General features: G+C 45.4%; 1 protein-coding gene across 1 annotated transcript in view; it reads right to left on the bottom strand.

Annotated features, from left to right (window-relative positions):
- Positions 1-6,908: 6,908 nt before the first annotated feature.
- RPIA (ribose 5-phosphate isomerase A) overlaps positions 6,909-22,287 on the bottom strand; it is a 34,173-nt gene continuing 18,794 nt past the window's right edge. Inside the window, exons 4-9 of the mRNA XM_068978896.1 lie at positions 17,100-17,159; positions 14,600-14,664; positions 13,300-13,368; positions 12,516-12,657; positions 10,657-10,756; positions 6,909-7,192 (exon numbers count right to left, since the gene is read on the bottom strand). Coding sequence (XP_068834997.1) covers positions 7,098-7,192; positions 10,657-10,756; positions 12,516-12,657; positions 13,300-13,368; positions 14,600-14,664; positions 17,100-17,159 — 531 coding nt within the window. The 3' untranslated portion in view covers positions 6,909-7,097. The remainder of the gene's footprint in view (positions 7,193-10,656; positions 10,757-12,515; positions 12,658-13,299; positions 13,369-14,599; positions 14,665-17,099; positions 17,160-22,287) is intronic.

The following is a 22,287-nucleotide window of genomic DNA, read 5'->3' as shown; positions in this document are numbered from 1 at the left end:
CTAGAATGTTTGAATTACGTATGTGGCTCACAGTTTTGTTGGGTGGTGCTATGCAGCCCTGGCTGCCAGCTCCCTGTGGGCTCTCACCTGCGGCTGCTCTCACAAGTTCACCAAGAAACCCGAGGCACACCACTGACACAGGAACAGAGGCCAAGTAGAGCTAAACTCAGAGTTCTGATCTGAACTGAAATCATCAGGGACTGGAGATGGGCCCAACACTCCACCAAGAACAGTTTCTGAAATAAAATGAAGATGAGTGCACCTCTGCCTGCAACTCAGGTTGGAATACCTTGAACCTGGGAACTCCCTCCAGTGTAGTTACGTAATCAGGGAGACATTTGGAGGGTCTCACGGCCAGTACGCTAAGGCGACAAAGATGCAGGCAGCCAGGGCTTCGTTTCCCAGAAGAAACTGCTTCTTCCACCTTGCTGCTAAAGAAGAGATGTTCTCAGTGAATGGAGTTCCAACACAATTTATTTTATTCATCAGCAGGCTGCCTAATGTGCATGCATGCTTAGTCACTTCAGTTGTGTCTGACTCTGTGCAACCCCAGAGACTATAGCCCACCAGGCTTCTCTACCCATGGGATTTTCCAGGCAAGGACACTGGAGTGGGTTGCCATGCTCTCCTCCAGGGGATCCTCCCAACCCAGGGATTGAACTTGTGTCTCTTAGGTTTCCTGCATTGGCAGGTGGGTACTACTAGCATCACCTGCATGGTGCACAGAACACTGGGGTGGACCTTCCCTTTGCTTTGATTCCATCCCACCCCAAGACCCATATTAGTCATCACATTTCCTTCCCTCTTGGAGCTTCATTACAGATGTTTATCCACAGAGGTCCACTCAGGCACAACTGAATGCAAGGCTATATTGGGGTGTTTTGCTGTCCTGTGCTAAAAACCTGGCTACTAAAAAAGCAAAGGCACTGAACCCCTCTCAAAAACATCATCTGATTACTGGGTTAGTGGAGAGTGAAGACTGATGCAATTCTACGTCTGGCTGCATCAGCTGCTAGGTGAGGCAGGAAGTGAGCAAACTACACGGCACCAATGAAGCCTTTGAAGGCCGGAGCCACAGCATAGGCCATCTGTGGCCTGACCCTGCCACCCCAGTCCCCAGCATACAGAAAGCGCTCAGTGCCTGTTAACCAAAGGGAAAGAGAGAGTAGATCATAGAACACTCAGGCCTCCAGTTCCTGCGGTCAGCAGATTCCAAGAAAGAGAAATGACAGTCAGGAACTGGCCTGGCTCCATAGTACAACTTTGGTGTTGCTACGAGCTAGCCTGGCACCCACGGCGAGACTACTGGGCTCTCCTGTGGATCATAAACAATCTCACAGACCATCACCAGACAGGGGTACTCTGTGTTATTTTTGTTCAGTTGCTAAGCTGTATCCAACTCTTTGTGACCCCATGGAACTGCAGCATGCCAGGCTTCCCTGTCCTTCACTATTTTCCAGAATTTGCTCATACTCAGGTCAAGTCAATAATGCCATCCAACCATCTCATCCTCTGTTGCCCCCTTCTCCTCTTGCCCTCAGTCTTTCCCAGCAGCAGGGTCTTTTCCAATGAGTTGAATCTTTGCATCAGGTGGCCAAAGTACTGGAGCTTCAGCTTCACCATCAGTCTTTCCAATGAATATTCAGGGTTCATTTGCTTCAGGAGTGACTGGCTTGATCTCCTTGAGGTCCACGGGACTCTCAAGAGTCTTCTCTGGAACAATTTGAAAGCATCAATTCTTCTGTACTCAGCCTTCTTTATGGTCCAGTTCTCACATCTGGTGCAGTACATGACTACTAGAAAAACCAATGGCTCAAGAGGTAAAGAATCCACCTGCAATGCAGGAAGTGCAGAAGACTCGGGTTTGATCTCTGGGTCAGGAAGATTCCCTGGCGAAGAAAATGGCAACCCAGTCCAGTATTCTTGCCTGGGAAATCCCATGGACAGAGGAGCCTGGTGGGCTACAGTCCATGGGGTCACAAAGAGTCGTACACAACTGAGCACACACATGCAACCCTAACCTTGACTATACGAATCTCTGTAGACAAAGTGAGGTCTCTGCTGTTTAATATGTTGTCGAGGTTTGTCACAGCCTTCCTTCCAAGGAGTGTCTTTTAATTTCATGGCTGCTGGGTGACGGTGATACAAACACCAGATGACTCTGTGATCATTTTGTCTCCATAAAACGGACAAAACATGAACGTCATCCAAACCACAAATAGGACCAGACACCTCCCTTCCCTGGCTGTTGAGTGACTGCTGCTTCTTTACAATCCCAGCTTTACAATCCCAATCCTTACTTTCTCAGTGAAAATTAGGATGCTGGGTCACAGAATTCTCCTGCTTCTTGATGACATCCAACCCAGAACAAAGCCCTCCCCAAAGCCCCAGACACCTAAGTCCTCTAAAGTCCTAACAGCCTTGGGCTAAGACTCCTCATGGCATGTGACTTCCTTCATTCAACGAATCAGTAAAACCCATTTTGGGGCTTCCCAGGCAGCTCAGTGATAAAGAATCACCTGGCCAATGCAGGAGACACAGGTTTGATCACTGGTTCAGGAAGATTCCACAAGCTGCAGGGCAACTAAGCCCGAGCACCACAGTTACTGAGCCTATCCTTTAGAGCCCGGAGGCCGCAACTACCGAAGCCCTCTTGCCCCAGAGCTGGTGCTCCACATCAAGAGAAGTCACCACAATGAGAAGCCTGAGAACCACAACTGGAAAGCAATTCCACTTCATCACAACTTGAGAAAAGCCTGAAGAGCAACAAAGACTCAGCACCACCAAAAACAAAAATAAATAAAACATAAAAAACAAACAAAATCAACTTTGTTCAGTTATGTGTTCTGAAGTCTTTGACTAGAGGGAACTAACAACCCTTAGCCATAAACATCCTTCCCGGGCTAGCAGTGCCACTGGCTGCCACTGTGCCTATATCCTGGAAAGCGGAGAAAGGAAATAAGCACAGGAGGGGAGAAAATTGGTGGCAGCCTAAGGACTGACTCGTGCAGAGGGCCTTCCCACAGCCAACCCCAGATTGTGCAATCTTCTGTGCCTTTCTCCCACTAAAAGAAAGCTCATTAGAAAAGAGAAATTTATTAATATTAGAGGATTACCCATGAACCTACCCATATACAATAAACCCATTCACTAACTTCAGTACTTTAAAAATTACAAATTACTTGTGATTCAAGTTACAAATGGTGGACACAGCATTAAAGAACGCAAACTCTTCAGAGTCCTACAACCAGCTGGAATGATGAGCCAGAAAAGTCTGTCCTGTTTTCCAGTGTCTGAACTTTCCTGAAAAAGTTACTTAAACTGAGCCTGTTTCCCACAAGCTCCACAACAGACACCACCAAACTCCTGTGAGATTACAGACTAAAGGCCCGGGACACAACCTGTACAAAGTAATGGTTAGGGCTCAGTCACCAGTCACTTGGTAACGCTTCCCACCTCACAGCCCCTCTTCCCTACTGAACTGACAATTCCTCTGTCACTCTGTCTCACCCAAAAGGCTGGAAGCATCTGGGGCCCAGGAGGTGTCTTACTTGTCTCTGCTCTCTACCCTCTACTGCTGCTGCTGCTGCTAAGTCACTGCAGTCGTGTCTGACTCTGTGCGACCCCATAGACAGCAGCCCACCAGGCTCCCCCGTCCCTGGGATTCTCCAGGCAAGAACACTGGAGTGGGTTGCCATTTCCTTCTCCAATGCATGAAAGTGAAAAGGGAAAGTGAAGTCGCTCAGTCGTGTCCCACTCTTCGTGACCCCATGGACTGCAGCCCACCAGGCCCCTCTGTCCATGGGATTTTCCAGGCAAGAGTGCTGGAGTGAGCTGCCGTTGCCTTCTCTGTCCCTCTACTAGTCCCCACTGAGAATTGGCACATGAAGGGGACTCAGCAAAGGCTTGATGACTGAAGAATATAAAACTTGAGCGCTGGGGCCTCCCTGGTGGCTCAGTGATAACAGTTGGCCTGCCAATGCAGAGACAGAGGTTCAATCCCCAGTCAGGGAACATCCTACACGCTGAAGAGCAACTAAGCTCATGAGTCACAAGTACTGAGCCTGTGCTCTACAGTCCAAGTTCCGCAACAAAGAGAAGCCAAAGCAATGAGAAGCCCGCACAGCAACAAAGACCCAAGACAACCAAAAATTAATAAAACTTAAAAAAAAAACTTGTCAGCTGAAATAAAAATTGAATAGGTTCAAATTCAAGTGATTTCTTTTCCCCTTTAATGCCTCCCAGATATGTGGCAGCTTAATTTGGATATAAACCTTTCCCGAACACCAGGTTTGCAGCTTCTCCTGTGCCCCTGGGACTGACCATAAACCTGCAAATGGGGTCCATCCAACAAGACCACATTTACTAATGACTTCACTGAAAAAACTTAAATCAAAATTTACTTCTAGAACAAACTGCTATGTGTACCTGAAACACAGCAGGTGTTTAAAGAAGGAAAACCTCACATTCAGTTAAGGGAACTGCACTTGGCTCACAGGTGTGAAGGCCTATGAAACCCACTGCGCATTTACTTGTGCTGTGGAACATACAGGTGTTTTTCAGAAATGTAGTTTAACTTTGTTGTTTATCTTTATCCCAGAATTTAACTTCAGAGATTTTAACGATCATATCAAGAAGCAGTTTTATCAAGTTTTCTCAACTAAGACCAAGTGTCCAGTTTGTGTAAAAACTATGTACTATCCAGACCAAAATAGTCTTGGAGAAAAATAAAGGACTCCTAAGATATGCAGATGACACCACCCTTATGGCAGAAAACGAAGAGGAACTAAAAAGCCTCTTGATGAAAGTGAAAGAGGAGAGTGAAAAAGTTGGCTTTAAGCTCAACATTCAGAAAACTAAGATCATGGCATCTGGTCCCATCACGTCATGGGAAATAGATGGGGGAACACTGGAAACAGTATCAGACTTTATTTTTGGGAGCTCCAAAATCACTGCAGATGGCGACTGCAGCCATGAAATTAAAAGACACTTACTCCTTGGAAGGAAAGTTATGACCAACCTAGACAGCATATTCAAAAGCACAGACATTACTTTGCCAACTAAGGTCCGTCTAGTCAAGGCTATGGTTTTTCCAGTAGTCATGTATGGATGTGAGAGCTGGACTGTTCAGAAGGCTGAGTGCCGAAGAATTGATGCTTTTGAACTGTGGTGTTGGAGAAGACTCTTGAGAGTCCCTTGGACTGCAAGGAGATCCATCCAGTCCATTCTGAAGATCAGCCCTGGGATTTCTTTGGAAGGAATGATGCTAAAGCTGAAACTCCAGTACTTCGGACACCTCATGTGAAGAGTTGACTCATTAGAAAAGACTTTGATGCTGGGAGGGATTGGGGGCAGGAGGAGAAGGGGATGACAGATGTTGAGATGGCTGGATGGCATCACTGACTTCATGGACGTGAGTCTGAGTGAACTCCAGGAGTTGGTGATGGACAGGGAGGCCTGGCGTGCTGCGATTCATGGGGCCCCAGAGTTGGACATGACTGAGACTGAGCTGAACTGAACAGCAGGTTTCCTAACAATGTGTGAGCCAACTATTTTTAAAGACACCTTGAGAGCGAAAAAGAAGGAATTCAGCAAGGAAAAGAAAGCCTCTTCAAAGCTCAGTCCTGACTGATTGAGCCTGAAACTTGATTTAGCAGGAATTCTGACGCCTCTAGGTTTGGTAGCTATAATCCAAGCTTCAAAACAGAGGGCAAGGCGAGTGACATGACCGTCTAAGGATTGTGCAAAGTCAGCACTGGGGGATTAGGGCTCTCAACACAAACACCTTTACAGCAGGATGGATTCATGAGTCCCATCTAGAATCATCACTGAGTTGATCACAGCCTTTTTGTTGCCATCTGTGAAGCTTTCTGGATGGTTCACTGCTCGTTGGGCCCACTGTGAAGATTACACACTGGGAGAACACAGGAAAGTCAGGTGACCCATTTTACTGCTTGTCAGCTTCCATGACTGAGGGTCTGACTAGCATAAAACTTGGGGATAATCTGTGACTTTTGTTCAGCTGTGTTACTCTCCATTAATAAAGCAAATCGATGTCTTGTTTGACAAAAGTTCTATGAAATAAAGCTGTTACCAAGCTCTCCCAGAAATAAAGGAAATATTTATCTACTCTTTGGCTCAAGATTTGAGTGAATCCCACCCCTTATCAAAGATCCAATGTAAATTAAGTGAGCAAAACTGATTCCTATTCTACTGTAAATGGACACAAATTCTGTAACAAAGACAAAGAGCCAAAATGGCACCATACTGTTTTATTTCAACCTTCAAACAATATAAAGAGGTAACAACTTCTGATGCCAAACCATGCAAAATAACAAAGGAATGAAAAAACTATTAACAACAAAAAGACAGTCATTGAAAGGTGCTTCACAGCAGTGCTTTGGCAGTTCTGGCAAGTATTTCTGTCCAATGGCTTCAACATAAAGAGTGTGAATGAACCCATGACCTCAGGTGAAGAACTCCCACACCCTCCCCTGGTAGTTTACACATTCTGAGTCATCACACACCACACCCTATACCCGCCAGACTTATATTTTTATAGTTCACCTCTTAGAATACAGAACTACATATTGTGCGTAATTGCAACAAAAACTAAAAAACAAAACAATGTGGTAGAAAAGTAAACGAACTCCTAAGTTTCCAGTAAGGCATCAGGGGATCGCTGCTGGCTGTGCCCTTCATTTCACCAGTTTGAAGAAACGTTTGACTTATATTTCTCAGCAAACCCAATATTCAGAAGCTTAACCAGCAGGCTCAAGTTAAAAGTTTAAAAGACAGTCCTTTTTTTTTTTTTTGGTAAATGTTTCATATAAAACATGAAATCAAGTTCCACTTTATTAGAAAAAAAAACAACTGAACATTTTTAATAGTAAAAATATATATATGTTTATATCTCTCTTTTTAAAAAGACATTTAATAACAATACTTCAGAAGACTGGATTTAACCCTCAACCCCTCACCCTGCCAAGCTATCCACCTGGCACAGATACATTAAGGCAAAGGCTCAGAGAGGCATGGCCACCTTGGCGGTGGGCTGGGGACGCGAGAGGAACACACTCCGCTCCTGCAGGGCCCGTTCAGAATGGCTTCTCCCTCATGTTCACCGAGCCGTCCTGCATCCCGAAGTAGACTCTCTCCGCCATGTTGATGAACAACCCCGTGTCCACCACACCTGTGGGATGAAGGGCAGAAGGAAGTGTTAAGTTTCAGCCTCCCAAGGCAAGAAGAAAACCAGGATCACTGGGTGCGTAGGAGTGACCACCTTCAACAGCACTAGACAAATGATACATCTAAAGATGCTCCTATGATTTTCCTGTGGTCATGTGTGGATGTGAGAGTTGGACTGTGAAGAAAGCGGAGCGCCGAAGAATTGATGCTTTTGAACTGTGGTGTTGGAGAAGACTCTTGAGAGTCCCTTGGACTGCAAGGAGATCCAACCAGTCCATTCTGAAGATCAGCCCTGGGATTTCTTTGTGAAGGAATGATGCTAAAGCTGAAACTCCAGTACTTTGGCCACCTCATCCGAAGAGTTGACTCATTAGAAAAGACTCTGATGCTGGGAGGGATTGGGGGCAGGAGGAGAAGGGGACGACAGAGGATGAGATGGCTGGATGGCATCACTGACTTCATGGACGTGAGTCTGAGTGAACTCCGGGAGTTGGTGATGGACAGGGAGGCCTGGTGTGCTGCGATTCATGGGGTCGCAAACAGTCAGACTTGACTGAGCGACTGGACTGGACTGAACTGAACTGAAAGATGCCCTGCCTCGGGGCCTTTGCTCACACTGTTGCCTTTATCTGGACCAGTCATCTTCTCAGAGAGCCCCTCCATCGTGACTCAAAGTGCTCCCATTCCCGTGATGCTCAATCACACTATCAGCCTTAGAAGCTTTTCCCACAAAGGGCTGAAAGATAGCTTGCGATGCATATTCAAGATGAATAAACAATCCAGATCAGTAAGACAATAGACAATCTAGTGGGAAAATGGGCAAAAGACTTAAGAGATACGTCACAAAAGAGATATTTCTCCAAACAGCCAAAAAACATAGAAAAACAGTGCTCAAACTAGTCAATAGAGAATGCAGAGACTTCCCCAGCAGCCCAATGGTTAAGACTCTGCTCCGCCAATGCAGGGGACGTGGGTTCTGTACCTAGTCGGGGAACTAAGGTCCCAGACGCTGCAAGGTGTGGCAAAAAAATTGAAAAAAAAAAAGAATAAAATAAAGGATTTTTTTAAAAAATGAGAATGCAAATCAAGATATCACTACACACTCAACAGGATGAGTATAATGAAATTTGACTGGAATGTAAAGACACTCCCACACACTGACTATAGGAGTAAATCTGAAGAAAACCATGCTGGAAAATGTTTCTCGGTCTATCTTCTGAAGCTGAACATATTCATACCTGATGATCCAGCAACTCTACTCCTCAGTATATATCAGATATATATATATGATCCCCACAAGATATGTAAGAGAATGTTCCCAACAGCTAAAAACTAGAAACACCCAAATGCCCATAAGAGTAGAATGGATATACAGACGTTTTTTCACACACAAAAATGACGGTATACTATTCAGTAATGCAAATTAACTACAACTGTTAGCAACCTTTACTGAAAATATTTCACATACACACATAGTACAGTGAGATAATACTGTTCAACTACTGATGGACCCAGTGTGTAGCGAAGCACACTGGCATGCACTTCAGGCAGAAGGTAAACTAATGCCATCCATGGAAGGCAGTTCTGTGCTATCTGGCAAAATCAGATACACTTATTCTTTCAACTGGTAATCCCCTTCTGAGAAAGGATTGGAAACGAATATCTGCTCTCATGGATCTGCCTAAATAAATTATGTGAGAGTCACAAGATGGAATGCATATTATTATTAAGAAACAAAAGAATGAGGAAGTTCTTTTGTGAACCATTATATAATAACCTTCAAAGTGGGGGAAAAAACAGGAAAATAGGAAGACAGAGAAAAAACAGGAAGCAAAACATGTGCCAAGTATGCTGTCAATTGTGTAAACAAAGAGATCGGGGTGGGGGAGCTGACTTGTGTTTATGTAATATCAACTCAAGAAGGACACACACAGACAAGGGCACACACACAAGCACACACACAAGGACACACAACTTTGGAAGCACTGGCTGTCTTCAGACAGGGGGAAAGTGGAGGGATGGAAGACAGAGACTTTTCACTATATACTCTTAAATTTTTGAAGTATGTAAATTCAAAAGGACAAAAAAATTTTCAAAGAGAGCCCTGCATACATGAATGAAATCATCTCCCAGCACTGCGCCGACACGACAGGGGCCTCCCAAGGACGTGCCCAGTGGCCACCAAGACCCAGGCTTCTCAAAAACTCTACTGAGTCAAAAAGTTCCTTAGAGTTTTTCCATAACATTTCAAGGAAAAATCTGAACAAATTTTTGGGCCAACCCAATATAACATAAGGTGACAGCTTCCACCTGATTCAAGAGAAAGCCAAACTGAGTTCAGAAGAGACTTCAATGATTTAAGAGTAGAGATGCAGGGCAGCTGTCAAAGGTCTGATCTCAAGACCACTTCTCTTCAGGTTATCAGGATGCTGGGAGTGACTAACCCGTTCCTACACCCATCCCCAGATTAGTGGAAAGGGGAGAGGTGGCTTGGTTTGAACAGGGGGAAAGAACCCCACTGGCTTTGGCCCTTCTCTGCTCCGGGTGTAGCAGTGGAACACCCAAGGGTGTGGCAGCCAGGGGACAGTTCTGCTGCCCTCTAGGTGTCCTCACACAAATAGACGTGCATGGGACACAGGCAGGGTGACAGAGATAGACAGGGAAACGTTCCCTCCCCTCCTCCCTTGACCCAGGTCCAGCATCACGTATTACAACAGACCAAAGAGGAAGAGAAAAAGAGAATGAGAGAGCAAACCACATCGATGACCCTGAGGCACTGTGCTAAATAATTCAGCATCTAGCTTCTCTGTTTACACTGCCTGTTCCTAATGAAGCTCTGAACTTCTCTAGGATGTAGCTTCTGCTGACTGAGGTGGAGACCAAAGGATGGGAGAAATCTGCTCACAAAGGACGTCTCAGTGCCTCAGTTAGCCTCGAAAGGTCTGAGCAGGTACACCAGAGCCCCCTGGTGGGCACTGCAAGTACTGCTGCCCACAGGGCCCCCTGTGTTTGCATTATCACTAGGGCTAATTCTTCCAGATTACAACAGCGACCTGGAAGAACTCCCTGTAACACAGGGCACAGCACCTCCAGCACCTCGCAGGAATCTAACGAGCGTGGGCGAACTGAGTCATTCTTCTCCAGAGAACAGGCCAGAATCAAAGAGGTGACAGTCAAGCTCCTTGCAGAGAGGGTGCGTTTATTTCAAGGCAAGCGCCCTGACACACCATCGGCCCCATGCCTGCCCCAATTGAAACGGGTTGTGAAATGCCAACTAACAAAGCTGCTAAGTGAGCAGTAACTGTTTTCAGGAGGAAACGGCAAAGGCAAAGTTAGAAATTCCAAACATGTCATAAAGCAAATTCTTCCCACACAAGTCTCAAAGCCAAAGCCACTGTGCTTCCCATGGCCAGAGGCAGGGGATGGCTATGAAGAGCCTGGGTGTCTACACTCAAGAATATATGTTACCTGGGATCATTTTGATGGCTATGTTCACGTCACTCCATTTGTGGACCCGGTCAAACTTCCAGTCCAGGATAAAGTTCCCATTATCCGTCACCACAGGACCCTAGAAGATAATTGCCCACAATGACGAGATGATATAGATTCAGGCAGGCAGAGGGGGCAGGAGAGTGGAGGTGATAACCAAGGACAAGTATCTTAAGCAACCCACTCCAACCAGTACTCCCACCTCATGCTTTCTATTACTAGAAGGCAGTGCTATGAAGCAGTAATGAGCAGGAGTCCTGAAGCCACTGAGGCAGGTATCTCACAGGGGCCATTTTCCCCTGTGAGCCTCAGATTCCTCTATGGCAATAAAGGGATAATGAAACCTACCTCCTTCGGCAGCTCACGCATAAACCACATGGGTAAGCATTTACCACAGTGAGGGCACAGTGATGCTTAGCCATCATTAGAGTGAGAAACTACAGCAAGAGAACAGACAACCACTATGGCTCAGTGCTCCCAGAGCTTTACACTGAGAACCATCAGTGATGCAACGTGAGACAACTTTCCCCCCAGATCAGGCAGACCCAGCAAAAAGATGGAGCAGTGAGGGGTCCTGGGGTCACAGCGGCTGGGGGTACTTTTAGTTAATTAAACCCAGTATCACACAGCAGCTTTGGGCACTAGAAAGCATATAGGACCACAAATGTTGCCAGAACACAAAGACTGCTCTGCAAAATGGGGGAGTGGGAGCCCAGAAAGAACACACAAAAGCAAGATGCTGGGCTCTTGTGTGGAGGAACCCCAGCTCTGAGAAAGAACCCTGACAACCTCTTCTTGAATCCTCAGCTACTCAGGGAGCCAGAGTTGGAGCTCGGTGTAACAACTATGATTAAGACTGTGGTTTTTTAAAAAGTCACAAAACGCCAGGAAGAAAATACATTAAAATAAAATAAAAGTTCATCAGGGAAGAGTTACAGATAAGTTGCTTTCTCTCCTGTATGTTTCAAACTTTTTATGTATAGTTCTGTCTGCAACTATAGTTAATTTTTGAATTATTACTTCTGCTTGTTTAAGTGTAAGAAAAAAAGTTCTGTTCAACCCACTTTAGAAGCTGAAGTGAAGTGTTTGGACTAAGTATCTGGAGTGTATTTCTGGGGAGAAGCTTACATCCCCCAAGGAACTCTACTTCATTTAACCACAGGATGAGAAAAGAGGAAAAAAGAAAATCATACCACAAAACCTGAATAACTCTCTGCCCCAGGAAGGACTCTCCAAACCCATTTTTAGCAGCTGTTAGAGAGATCCAGGTACAAAGATCAGATCACCCAAGGAGCATCAGATTCCAAGGGACAGAAAATGTGCCCATTTGTACAGGGAATATACAGTGTGTTAAGTATAGTCTTGTCTACATGAGTTTGAATATGGAAACTGATAAAGCCAGTGCTCTGAAAATAAGCCAATAGGCTGATTAAAAATAAACAGAGAGAACTTCCATGGTGGCACAGTGGATTAAGAATCTTCCTGCCAATGCAGGGGACAAGGGTTCTATCCCTGGCCTCCAAAGATTCCACACGCCACATGGCAACCAAGCCCATGTGCCACAGCTACTGAGCCCACGTGCTGCAACTACTGAAGCCCACGCACTTAAAGCCTGTGCTCTGCAACAAGAGAAGCCACCACAACAAGAAGCCCACGCGTCTCGAGTAGCCCTGACTCGCCAACACTAAAGAAAGCCTTTGAGCAGCAATGAAGACAGTGCAGCCGATAAATAATCCACAGAAGCCACCTGCCCAGTCTGGGTATAGAGGACCTAACAGAAGCAGGAGGACAGGCCCTGAGAGCCTGGGACACCTCCCAGAAACCTTCCAGCCACTCACTGCCTTGTTGACGGCCATCCGAAGTTCAATCACGCCCCCAAACTTCTGGGTCACAGTTCGGCTCACTGGGACATAGGCCATAGGGATGACCTCAATGGGGATGCCCTTGTGCCACTGATCCCCGAGGTTCTTTGAATCTTTCCTGGAAAGAAAAGAGTCAGAAATACAACAGATGTCAATAAGCTCAGCGGTACAGACATGCCAAATTCAGGCATGGAGTTACTAACGAGGTGAGAGGGCAGGGCCAAGTGTACAGGGCTTCAAACAGATTGGCTGTGCTCTACTGTTTTTAAAAAAAGTATGTGAAGTAAATATGACAAAAATGTTAAAACCTGGATATGACTGGCTTGTGGTTGCTCTTCCTACAGCTGTAATTTTTTTTTAATTAACATGCTCAGCACAAGTGCCTTCTAGTAGACTCTGAGAGCCTGGTCAAAGACTGTCCACAACACAAATCACACGTGGCACAGGGGAAGCAGGGGTGCCCAGGGGCAGGCTTGACCTGCTTCCTCCGAGACTCCTTGCACAGAGCAAATGGAGCGAATGAGTGATCAATAAGGACATGCTCTGTTAACGAGTGTGACATCTGTTTCCTCTTTCCAGCGGACACAGGAAATAGCAGTATCTTCCTTCAGCACCAAAGCAGAACATAATTGTCCAAGGCACTCTCCTGAGTCACAGGAAGGAGTGCCCCTCCCTCCAGCTCTTTTTCTCCTCCATAAAATGCGGGCTGGCATCTGAGGCACCTCCTCAGTGGACAGTTCAGAAACACTGAACATCGTACCTGAAATCGGCAATCACAATGAATCGACTGGCATTGCCAGCCACAATCTTCTCCTGGGTTAGGCAGCCTCTGGGGAATGGGGAAGAAGCAAAGGAACAAACATGGGGCTAAGTAAGACAAAATCTGAATTTGGGAACTAAAGTCAGATATAGGAAACCAAAATCCATTCAGTTTTGACACTTAGAAATTTAATTTTTAATTCTTAAAGGAACAGCCCCTGAACTCTATCACACGGTGCAGATTGTGTCTCCTGCCCTCAGCCCCCCAAAATTCATCTGGTGAAAGCCTAACCCCTAACGTGACTATATGTGAAAGATGAGGTCTCTAAGGAAGTAACTGTGGTTCAATGAGGTTACTGAAATGGGGCTCTGCTCTGATTAGGATGGATATCCTTCTAAGATGATACCAAAAAGCTCTTACTGTCTCTCCCTCCACCACAGGAGGCTACACTGAAAAGGTAGCCATCTCCAAGCCCAGGGCTTCAGAACTGTGACAAACAAATTTTTCCCTTGAAGTCACCACGTCTAAGATTTTTGTTATGGCACCTGGGCTAAGACCTGCTGCTTCCGGTAAATGGACTGTGGAAGCAGGAGTCTGTGTCCGGGAGAAAGGGTTCCCACTGGGGCCACAGGCATAACCCAACTAAGATGCATCTGCTAAGCAGCACAGTGCCTGGGGGAGGTCATGTGACTGTGGCATGAAGGGGAGGAGTAAGGACAAGCTTTGAACAACCTGCCCTTTCTGCCATCTGACAGCCAGTTAGGAAGCAGAGAGAGCACAGTGAGACTTTAAGCACATTTTGTGTCACTCCAGAGTCTGGTTGATTACAAGAACGAGGAGACAGGGACTTCACCTTCTTCAGCTCACCACTTCCTAACTCCCCAAAATTAACAGTCAAGAAACACCCAATAAATGTTTTCCAAAGGAATGAATACACACATCACTCCCTGCTCAGAGCCCACAGACCTAGTAATCTAGTCCCAGTAATGTGTTTGCTTTAGGCTGTGCAATTTTTTTTGTTTTGGCTATACAATTTTTAAAGTTGGAATCAGCAGAAGGCAGCAGACAGAGAACCCATTAAGATGAATCACTTCATTGACCAGGCTCGGGTCCCTGTCACCAGACTGCTACTAACAACCAGAAATGCCCAGCTGGCTCTACAGGCTTATGCCATCAACATCCAAGAAGAAAGACAAACTCGTGTGCATCCCAGAGGCACTGTGCTTATCCTGCATTCCACTTGGCTTTGCTAAGGATTAACTGGCAGATACTTGGCAAAAAAAAAGGCCCCACAACTCACCCACCACCCTTGATGAGGTTGAGGTCAGCGTCGACTTCATCAGCACCATCGATGGCAAGATCGATCTGTGTTGAAGAAAAATACAAAAACCACTGAGACCCTCCTGAGGGCAGGCTCTGTGCTAAGCATCAACCTGCAACAGCTCATCAGACCCCAGCTGCCCTGTTAGTCAAGCAGTTATTATTCCTATTTAACCAGTTAGGAAACTAAGACTCTCAGTGGTTAAGTTATTCCACTAGGGTCATGAGGAAACATATGGACCACACCTGGGTGCAGCTCTCATCCATTACTTTATACTTCCTCTACTCTTTGATGGGATTCTCTTTGGACAAGCTGGAATTACTAAGCATGCAATCTCAGTGTGAGTAACTTCACCTCCAAGTATAGAAAGAGATATATAGTATATCTGTGGGATTAAAATTTCCTTGGAAGCAGGCAATAATGGAAAAAAGTCTGAGACGCACTGATTTAGAAATGTCTGAACTAATATGGCAAAGACACAGGTATGGTGACACACATCTGATGTGATTTAAAATTGGAAAATTTCTGAGATCCCACCCCCATGATCCCACTAAAGCACCTGTCTGGGCTTGCCCACTGCCTTTAACGGGAAGTTCCACTGCCAGCCCAAAAGCAGTGAAGGAGGAGAATAGGTTCATTCATGTTTCAAAATCTGAAATCAAGGAAGAGAGATATATTGATACTTCTCATCACTCCTGGGACTCTGCATGGACCATATGGGAGCCTCAAGAATGGTTTTTCTAAAAACATCAGTATAAAGAAGGAAATGGCAACCACTCCAGTATTCTTGCCTGGAAAATCCCATAGACAGAGGAACCTGGTGGGTTACAGTCCATGGGGCCACAGAGCTGGACAGGTCTGAGCGACTGAGCACACATAAAGCCTCAGAGTGCAAATTTAGTTCAAGCTGCAAGTCAGAAGTTGCCTGATACGGAGCCACCAAAACTTCAGTGGGGCAGCCTCACTTCTGCCTTTTTACAAGGATGAAGCGACAGCCCATGATGCTCCTCCTCACCCTGCACTGACCCCTGCTGCACCACAGCCAGCTCTCTGGGGACTGGAGGGAGGCAATCTTTTCTGCGTGGGTCCCATGTCCAGCTTCAGCCCAAAGTATTCTATCACTTGGTCCTAGACACCCCAGCCAGTCTGGGCGCTGTCCACATATGCCCACATGCTAGCCTGGAGCTGCTCCCAGGGTTCCCATCCTGGCTGGAATGCTCTCTCTTGCCCTTGCCACCTAGCAATCACAGCTCTGCTCAAATTTTCACCTCTTCCCACAAAACCCCTCTAAGCAGCAGCACTCTAGAGCTGGAAGCACCTGAATTCATCCTCAGGCTCTGCCACTTACAAGAAGCAAGGCCTCAGGCAAACACTTTGCCTTCTCCATGCCTTTCTCACATTTGTAAAATGGGATGGTAATGGGAGGGTAATAGTTCCCACCTTCCAGACTACAGGAGCTTAAATACAGGTGACCCTGAACAACAGGGTCAGGTTTGAACCGCGCAGGTCCACTTAGAGGCAGATTCTGTCCCCCACATATGCACTGCAGTACTATGTGATCCATGGTTGGCTAAATACACACATGCAGAACCATGAATACAGAAGGCCAACTATGGCACTCAAGCATCTGTGGATTCTGGTTTTCACAGTGGGTCCTGGAACCAAGCCCCTTGGACACTGAGGGATGACTGTGGTTTAATACAGACCAGCACTTAGTAGAATAACTGTACACAGTGAGGGCTCAAGAAATGCCAGCTGTGAGGATGCTCCACACTCTCCTCAACGTCAGCCTCTGGATTGCTCGTGCGTTCAATCGTCTTAATCATAAAACTTCTGTTTTCAAAAGCCCATGTTTTATCTGTTTTCAAAGGCCCATGCTTGCCTCAGACAATTGCTTCTTCTCTCCAATTAGCGGTAAACTCCAAGGGCCAGCCTGCTCATATTACATGCCTGTGTGAGGGCTGCAGGAAGTCCTGGATCCCTGCTGCTGCTGCTGCTGCTAAGTCACTTCAGTCGTGTCCAACTCTGTGTGACCCCAGAGACGACAGCCCACCAGGCTCCCCCATCCCTGGGATTCTCCAGGCAAGAACACTGGAGTGGGTTGCCATTTCCTTCTCCAATGCATGAAAGTGAAAAGCAAAAGGGAAGTCACTCAGTCATGTCTGACTCTTCGCAACCCCACGGACTGAAGCCTACCAGGCTCCTTCATTCACGGGATTTTCTAGGCAAGAGTACTGGAGTGGGGTGCCATCTCCTTCTCCATCTGGGTCCCTGAGCCCCCTCCATTAAACCACAGGGAACATCCTAGAAATTAACAACCTCCCCACTTGTGACCTCAGCCAGGATTAATATCTAAAGTCCCAGGAGAAGAGGTAGTATGGCTGACTGACTTTCCTCCTAGACTTGATCAGATATTTGGAGCCCATGAAAAGCAACAGTCATAAAAAAGGAGGCAGAAAAACCCGGCAGCCTCTCTTACCTCTGGGTGTCGGTCCAGGTCACTGAGAGTTAAGCCATACTGCAGGATGAGCTGACGGGCCTGTGGAGAACAGGAAAAAGTGCCTGTAATCATCATCTCTGAGCGAGCATGAGGAGCCTCAGAAGCCATTTGGATCTAAGGGTCAGACACTCAGTACCACCAAGGCGCCTCCCAAATCCAACCTGTACCACCAAGAGATAGGGATCCAGCCCTGAGAATGGCAAAAGTTGGTCCATTCCAGGAACTGGAAGAAGGCAAATACCAACTACTGAACACTCTGCTCCAGCACTAGACAGAGTCCCTCCTCTGTGACCTGTTAAGATGATTTCATGGCCTCCGAAAGCCTCTGGTAATACACTACAGTTGCTGTTTTACTCTCTGAGTTGTGTCTGACTCGGTGCAACTCCATGGACTGTAGCCCACCAGGTTCCTCTGACCATGAGATGGATTCTCCAGGCAAGAATACTGGAGTGGGTTACCATCCCCTTCTCTAGAGGATCTTCCTGACCCAGGGATCAAACCTGAGTCTCCTGCACTGGCAGGCAGTCTTTACTGCTGAGCCACCAGGGAAGCCCAGTACAGTACAGTAGGTAGCCCTCATCTGTGGTTTCAGTTACCTATGGGCAACCTCGATCCAAAAATCTTACATGTAACATTCCAGAAATCACAAGTTTTAAACTGCACACCATTCTGAGTATACCACGATGAGATCTCTGCTACCTACTCCATCTGGTCCAGGATGTGAGTCATCCTTTTCTTCAGCACACCCCACCTGTTAGTCACTTAACAGCCATCTCAGCTATCAGCCTGATGTCAGTGTGCTTGTGTTCAACAGACCCTTACCGCACTTCACACAGGCATTCCTCGGTTTACTGTGCTTCGCTTTATTGTGCTTTGTTACCAGCTGAAGGCCGTGGCCACCCTGCCTCCAGGGAGCCTAAGGCTGCAATTTCTCCAACAGCATTTGCTCATTTTGCGTGTCACATTTTGGAAGTTCTCACAGTATTTCAAACTGTTTCATTATCATTACATTTGTTATGGTAGCCTGTGACCAGTGCGCTTTCACGTTACTGCTGTTACTGCTTTGGCATTTTTTCAGCAATATTTTTTAACTAAGTTATGTCCATTGCTTTCTTAGACATAATGCTACTGCACACTTACTAGAATATAATGGAGTGTAGACATAACTTCTATATGCACTGGGAAATTCAAGTAGCTCACTCTGTATCATACTCTATTATGGTGGAATGGAACCAAACCTGGAATATCTCCAAGGTAAAGCTCAAAAGCACAATACTGATGCTGGCAATTCAGATACACCAAAGACAAGCCATAAAATGCTTTCTTTCTTTTTTTTTTTTTTCATAAAATGCTTTCTTAAGGGCAACAGTAAAAGTTGTTAACTTAGTAAGGAAAGGAAAAAAAATTATACGCTAAGGATGCTAAGATCTAAAACTGTAAGAACAAATCTGCCATCCTTGAAGCTGCAAAGAAGGAAAAAGAAATCTGTGCCAGTTTCACTGTTGCAGCCCAAACTGCAAAAGTTATGACTACAGTGCATAAATGCCTAGTTAATATGGAAAAGGAATTAAATTTTACAATAACGTATTTTGAGAGAGAAACCATGATCACCTAACTTTTATCAGTGTCTTGTTACAATTGTCCTGTATTATTATTAGTTGTTGTTCTCTCTTAGCATACCTAATTTACCAACTGAATGTCATCACAGGCATCTACGTATATGAAAAAATATAGTATACATCACATTCAGCTGTATCCGCTGTTTCAGGCAGCCACTGGGGATATAGGAATGTATTCTCCATGAATGAGGGGGCAGGGGAAAGGGCGGAGACTACCATTACTTTTTAAAATTTCCTAAGCTAAGAGCCTAAACCTTACTTTTTAAAACTTCCTAAACTAAGATTTGGGGCTCCTAAATCACTGCAGATGGTGACTGCAGCCATGAATATAAAAAGACGCTTGTTCCTTGGAAGAAAAGCTATGACAAACCTACACAGCATATTAAAAAGCACAGACATCACTTTGCTGACAAAGGTCCATCTAGTCAAAGCTATGGTTTTTCCAGTAGTCATGTATGGATTTGAGAGTTGAACCATAAAGAAAATGGAACTCCGAAGAATTGATGCTTTTGAACTGTGGTGTTGAAGACTCTTGAGAGTACCTTGGACTGCAAGGAAATCAAACCAGTCAATCCTAAAGGAAATCAGGCCTGAATATTCATTGGAAGGACCGGTGTTGATGCTCCAATACTTTGGCCACCTGATGTGAAGAACTGACTCACTGGAAAAGAACCTGATTATCGGAAAGATTGAATTTGAATCCTGGGTTTTTATTTGATCCTATGAAAGATTACTGCTTAATTTTTTAAGTATTGTGAAGATGTTTAAAAGTCTCCCTACTTTTCACACAGACATAATGAAATAAATACAATGAAACCATACTATGTCTAGGGTTCACTTCAAAATAACACAGGCAGAGGAGGAGAAGGGGACAACAGAGGATGAGACGGTTGGATGGCATCACTGACTCGATGGACATGAGTTTGAGCAAGCTCCAGGAGTTTGTGATAGACAGGGAAGCCTGGCGTGCTGCATTCCATGGCATCACAAAGAGTAGGACACGACTGAGCAACTGAACTGAAACTAAGAGCCAAATCTACAAAACATAAGTTTTTTTTTTTAAATAATGTTGTAAAAAAAAATGACAGGAGATGATCACTATAAATTGATACACAGTGACAGTTTCCAGGCCACACTGTTGAATAAAAATAAGCAAGAGAAGAGGATGTAAAGGCAGCACACCAGAATGACTGCTAGTGAGGAGCGCGGCAAACAGAGAGAACAGACCGGGGAAAAATCAGGATGTTTGTGGCCAAGTCTGGAGAAGGCAACGGCAACTCACTCCAATACTCTGGCCTGGAAAATCCCACGGATGAAGGAGCCTGGTGGGCTGCAGTCCATGGGGTCGCTAAGAGTCCGACAGGACTGAGCAACGTCACTTTCACTTTTCCTTTCATGCATTGGAGAAGGAAATGGCAACTCACTCCAGTGTTCTTGCCTGGAGAATCCCAGGGACGGGGGAGCCTGGTGGGCTGCCGTCTATGGGGTCGCACAGAGTCGGACATGACTGAAGCGACTTAGCAGCAGCAGTGGCCAAGTCAGCACCACTGACTATATGCTTACACTATATGGAGCAACCAAAGCATGGAAACCTTTTTACCAAAAGCCATGTCTAGAAAATATCTTCCGCCTAAAGTCAAAACCACCTGAGATTAAGAATGAGATGGTCTTGGTTCTAATCTTAAATAAACCAGTCACATGACCCCTAGCAAGTTTTCTCACCTATAAAAAGATGAGGATAGATAATGACCAATGTCAATCTTCAAATCCTAAGACTTAACAATAAAACACAAACAGCCTGGACTTTGAAATGTATGGGACCTATCTGGATCCTGATTCAAACAAACTGTAGAAAAATATTTTTAAAGGATAAGACAATAGAGGACATTTGAATCCTAGACTTTACCTTATCCTATGAAAGATTACTGCTTAATTTTTTAAGTATTGTGGAGATGTTTTAAAGACTCCCTATTTTTCAGAGAGACATAATGAAATACATACAATGAAACCATACTATGTCTGGGATTCACTTCAAAATAACATAGGTAGAGGAGAATAGGATACAGATGAAACAAGACTGGCCATGAATTGATCACTGTGGAAACCAGGCAATGGGTACACAGAAGTTCATTCCATTATTCAGTATCCTTTTTGAAGTTTGAAATTTTCCATAATATAAAGGTAAAATAAAATGCTGAGTGAATCAAGTTCAAAAGAAAAGAACTCATGATTCTGAAAGAGAAATACATAATGAAGGGAGAAAACAACAAGGAAAAAGGTACTGCTGGTTCATTTCTCAGTTCCTAGGTTTCTCCCAACGTGATACTGGAGAAACGATACTAATCACAGACCCTTAGGCTATAAAAACATTTGGAAGATGAGCCCCCAAAGCCCCACACACACTGTGGTATTCATGCCTTTGGGGAATCCCTGCCCATGACGTCCCAAGATTGTCCTGTGTTATCAACTGCACACAGCAGAGGTGATGGCAAGCCCCAACTGAGATCAGTTTATAAAAAAGAAAGGGCGTGCTCCCACAAGATTCCTCCCTCCCTTCCTCCACTCACCCTCGTGCACACACACACCAGGAAAACCTGCTGCCAAGCCCTGAAGACACTGAGAGCCCTGGGGACAAGGCCCACTTCACAGCCTGTGAAGAAGTAAGGCCACAACACCCACTTGACAGAGCATGGAAGCAGGTCCTTCAAGCAGAGCTGAGGCGCCTGCAGCCCTGTCCAACATTCAGCTGCGGCCTCATCAGACTCAAGGCCAGAACACCCAGCTCAACCACTCCAGGTTCCTGACCCCTGGCAACTATGAGCTTACAAATCTTTGTTGTTCTAAGCTGCTAAGTTTCGGGGTAATTTGTTCCAGTGACAGATATCTAATACAGATGCTGCTGGAATAACGATATGAACTGAATGTAGCTCAGTGTGATGTTCTATCACAAATAAAACTGTGTTATATATACTACTGGTGCTCAGCTCCTCAGTTGTATCCAACTCTTGCGACCCTATAGGCTGCAGCCTGCCAGGCTCCTCTGTCCATGTCCATTTTTCAGGCAAGAATACTGGGCTGGGTTGCCATTTCCTCCTCCAGGGGATCTTCTCAACCCAGGGATCGAACCTGTGTCTCCTGCATCTCCTGCACTGGCAGGAGGATTCTTTACCACTGAGCCACCTGGGAAGCCCATTATATAGACTATGACCCCTGTTAACTGTATACTTTGGGTTGGCCAAAAAGTTCGTTCAGGTTCCTCCATGTGATGTAAATCTGAACAAACTTTTTGGCCAACCCACTAGTTAGAAACGATACTAAACTACATTCAAATGTATTACACGAAAATCGATGGAAGGAAACAATTCTATCATGATTCCTATGGGGGAAAGAAATCTGTATAAAGTATATCATTTTCATTTAACCCGAAGCTTAAAAACTGCCTGCACCACTTGCCAGTGTTATTGTTTCATGAGGATGTTCTATTTGTCCATCTAGATGGTAATCAGAGTATGTGAGAGCACATTTTATATACACTTTTCACCAGCAGT

Source organism: Capricornis sumatraensis, chromosome 1 (genome assembly GCF_032405125.1).
Source record: "Capricornis sumatraensis isolate serow.1 chromosome 1, serow.2, whole genome shotgun sequence".
NCBI classification, from domain to species: Eukaryota; Metazoa; Chordata; class Mammalia; order Artiodactyla; family Bovidae; genus Capricornis; species Capricornis sumatraensis.
The sequence above is the reverse complement of the archived record's forward strand: the minus strand, read 5'-3'. Positions and strand labels throughout refer to the sequence as shown.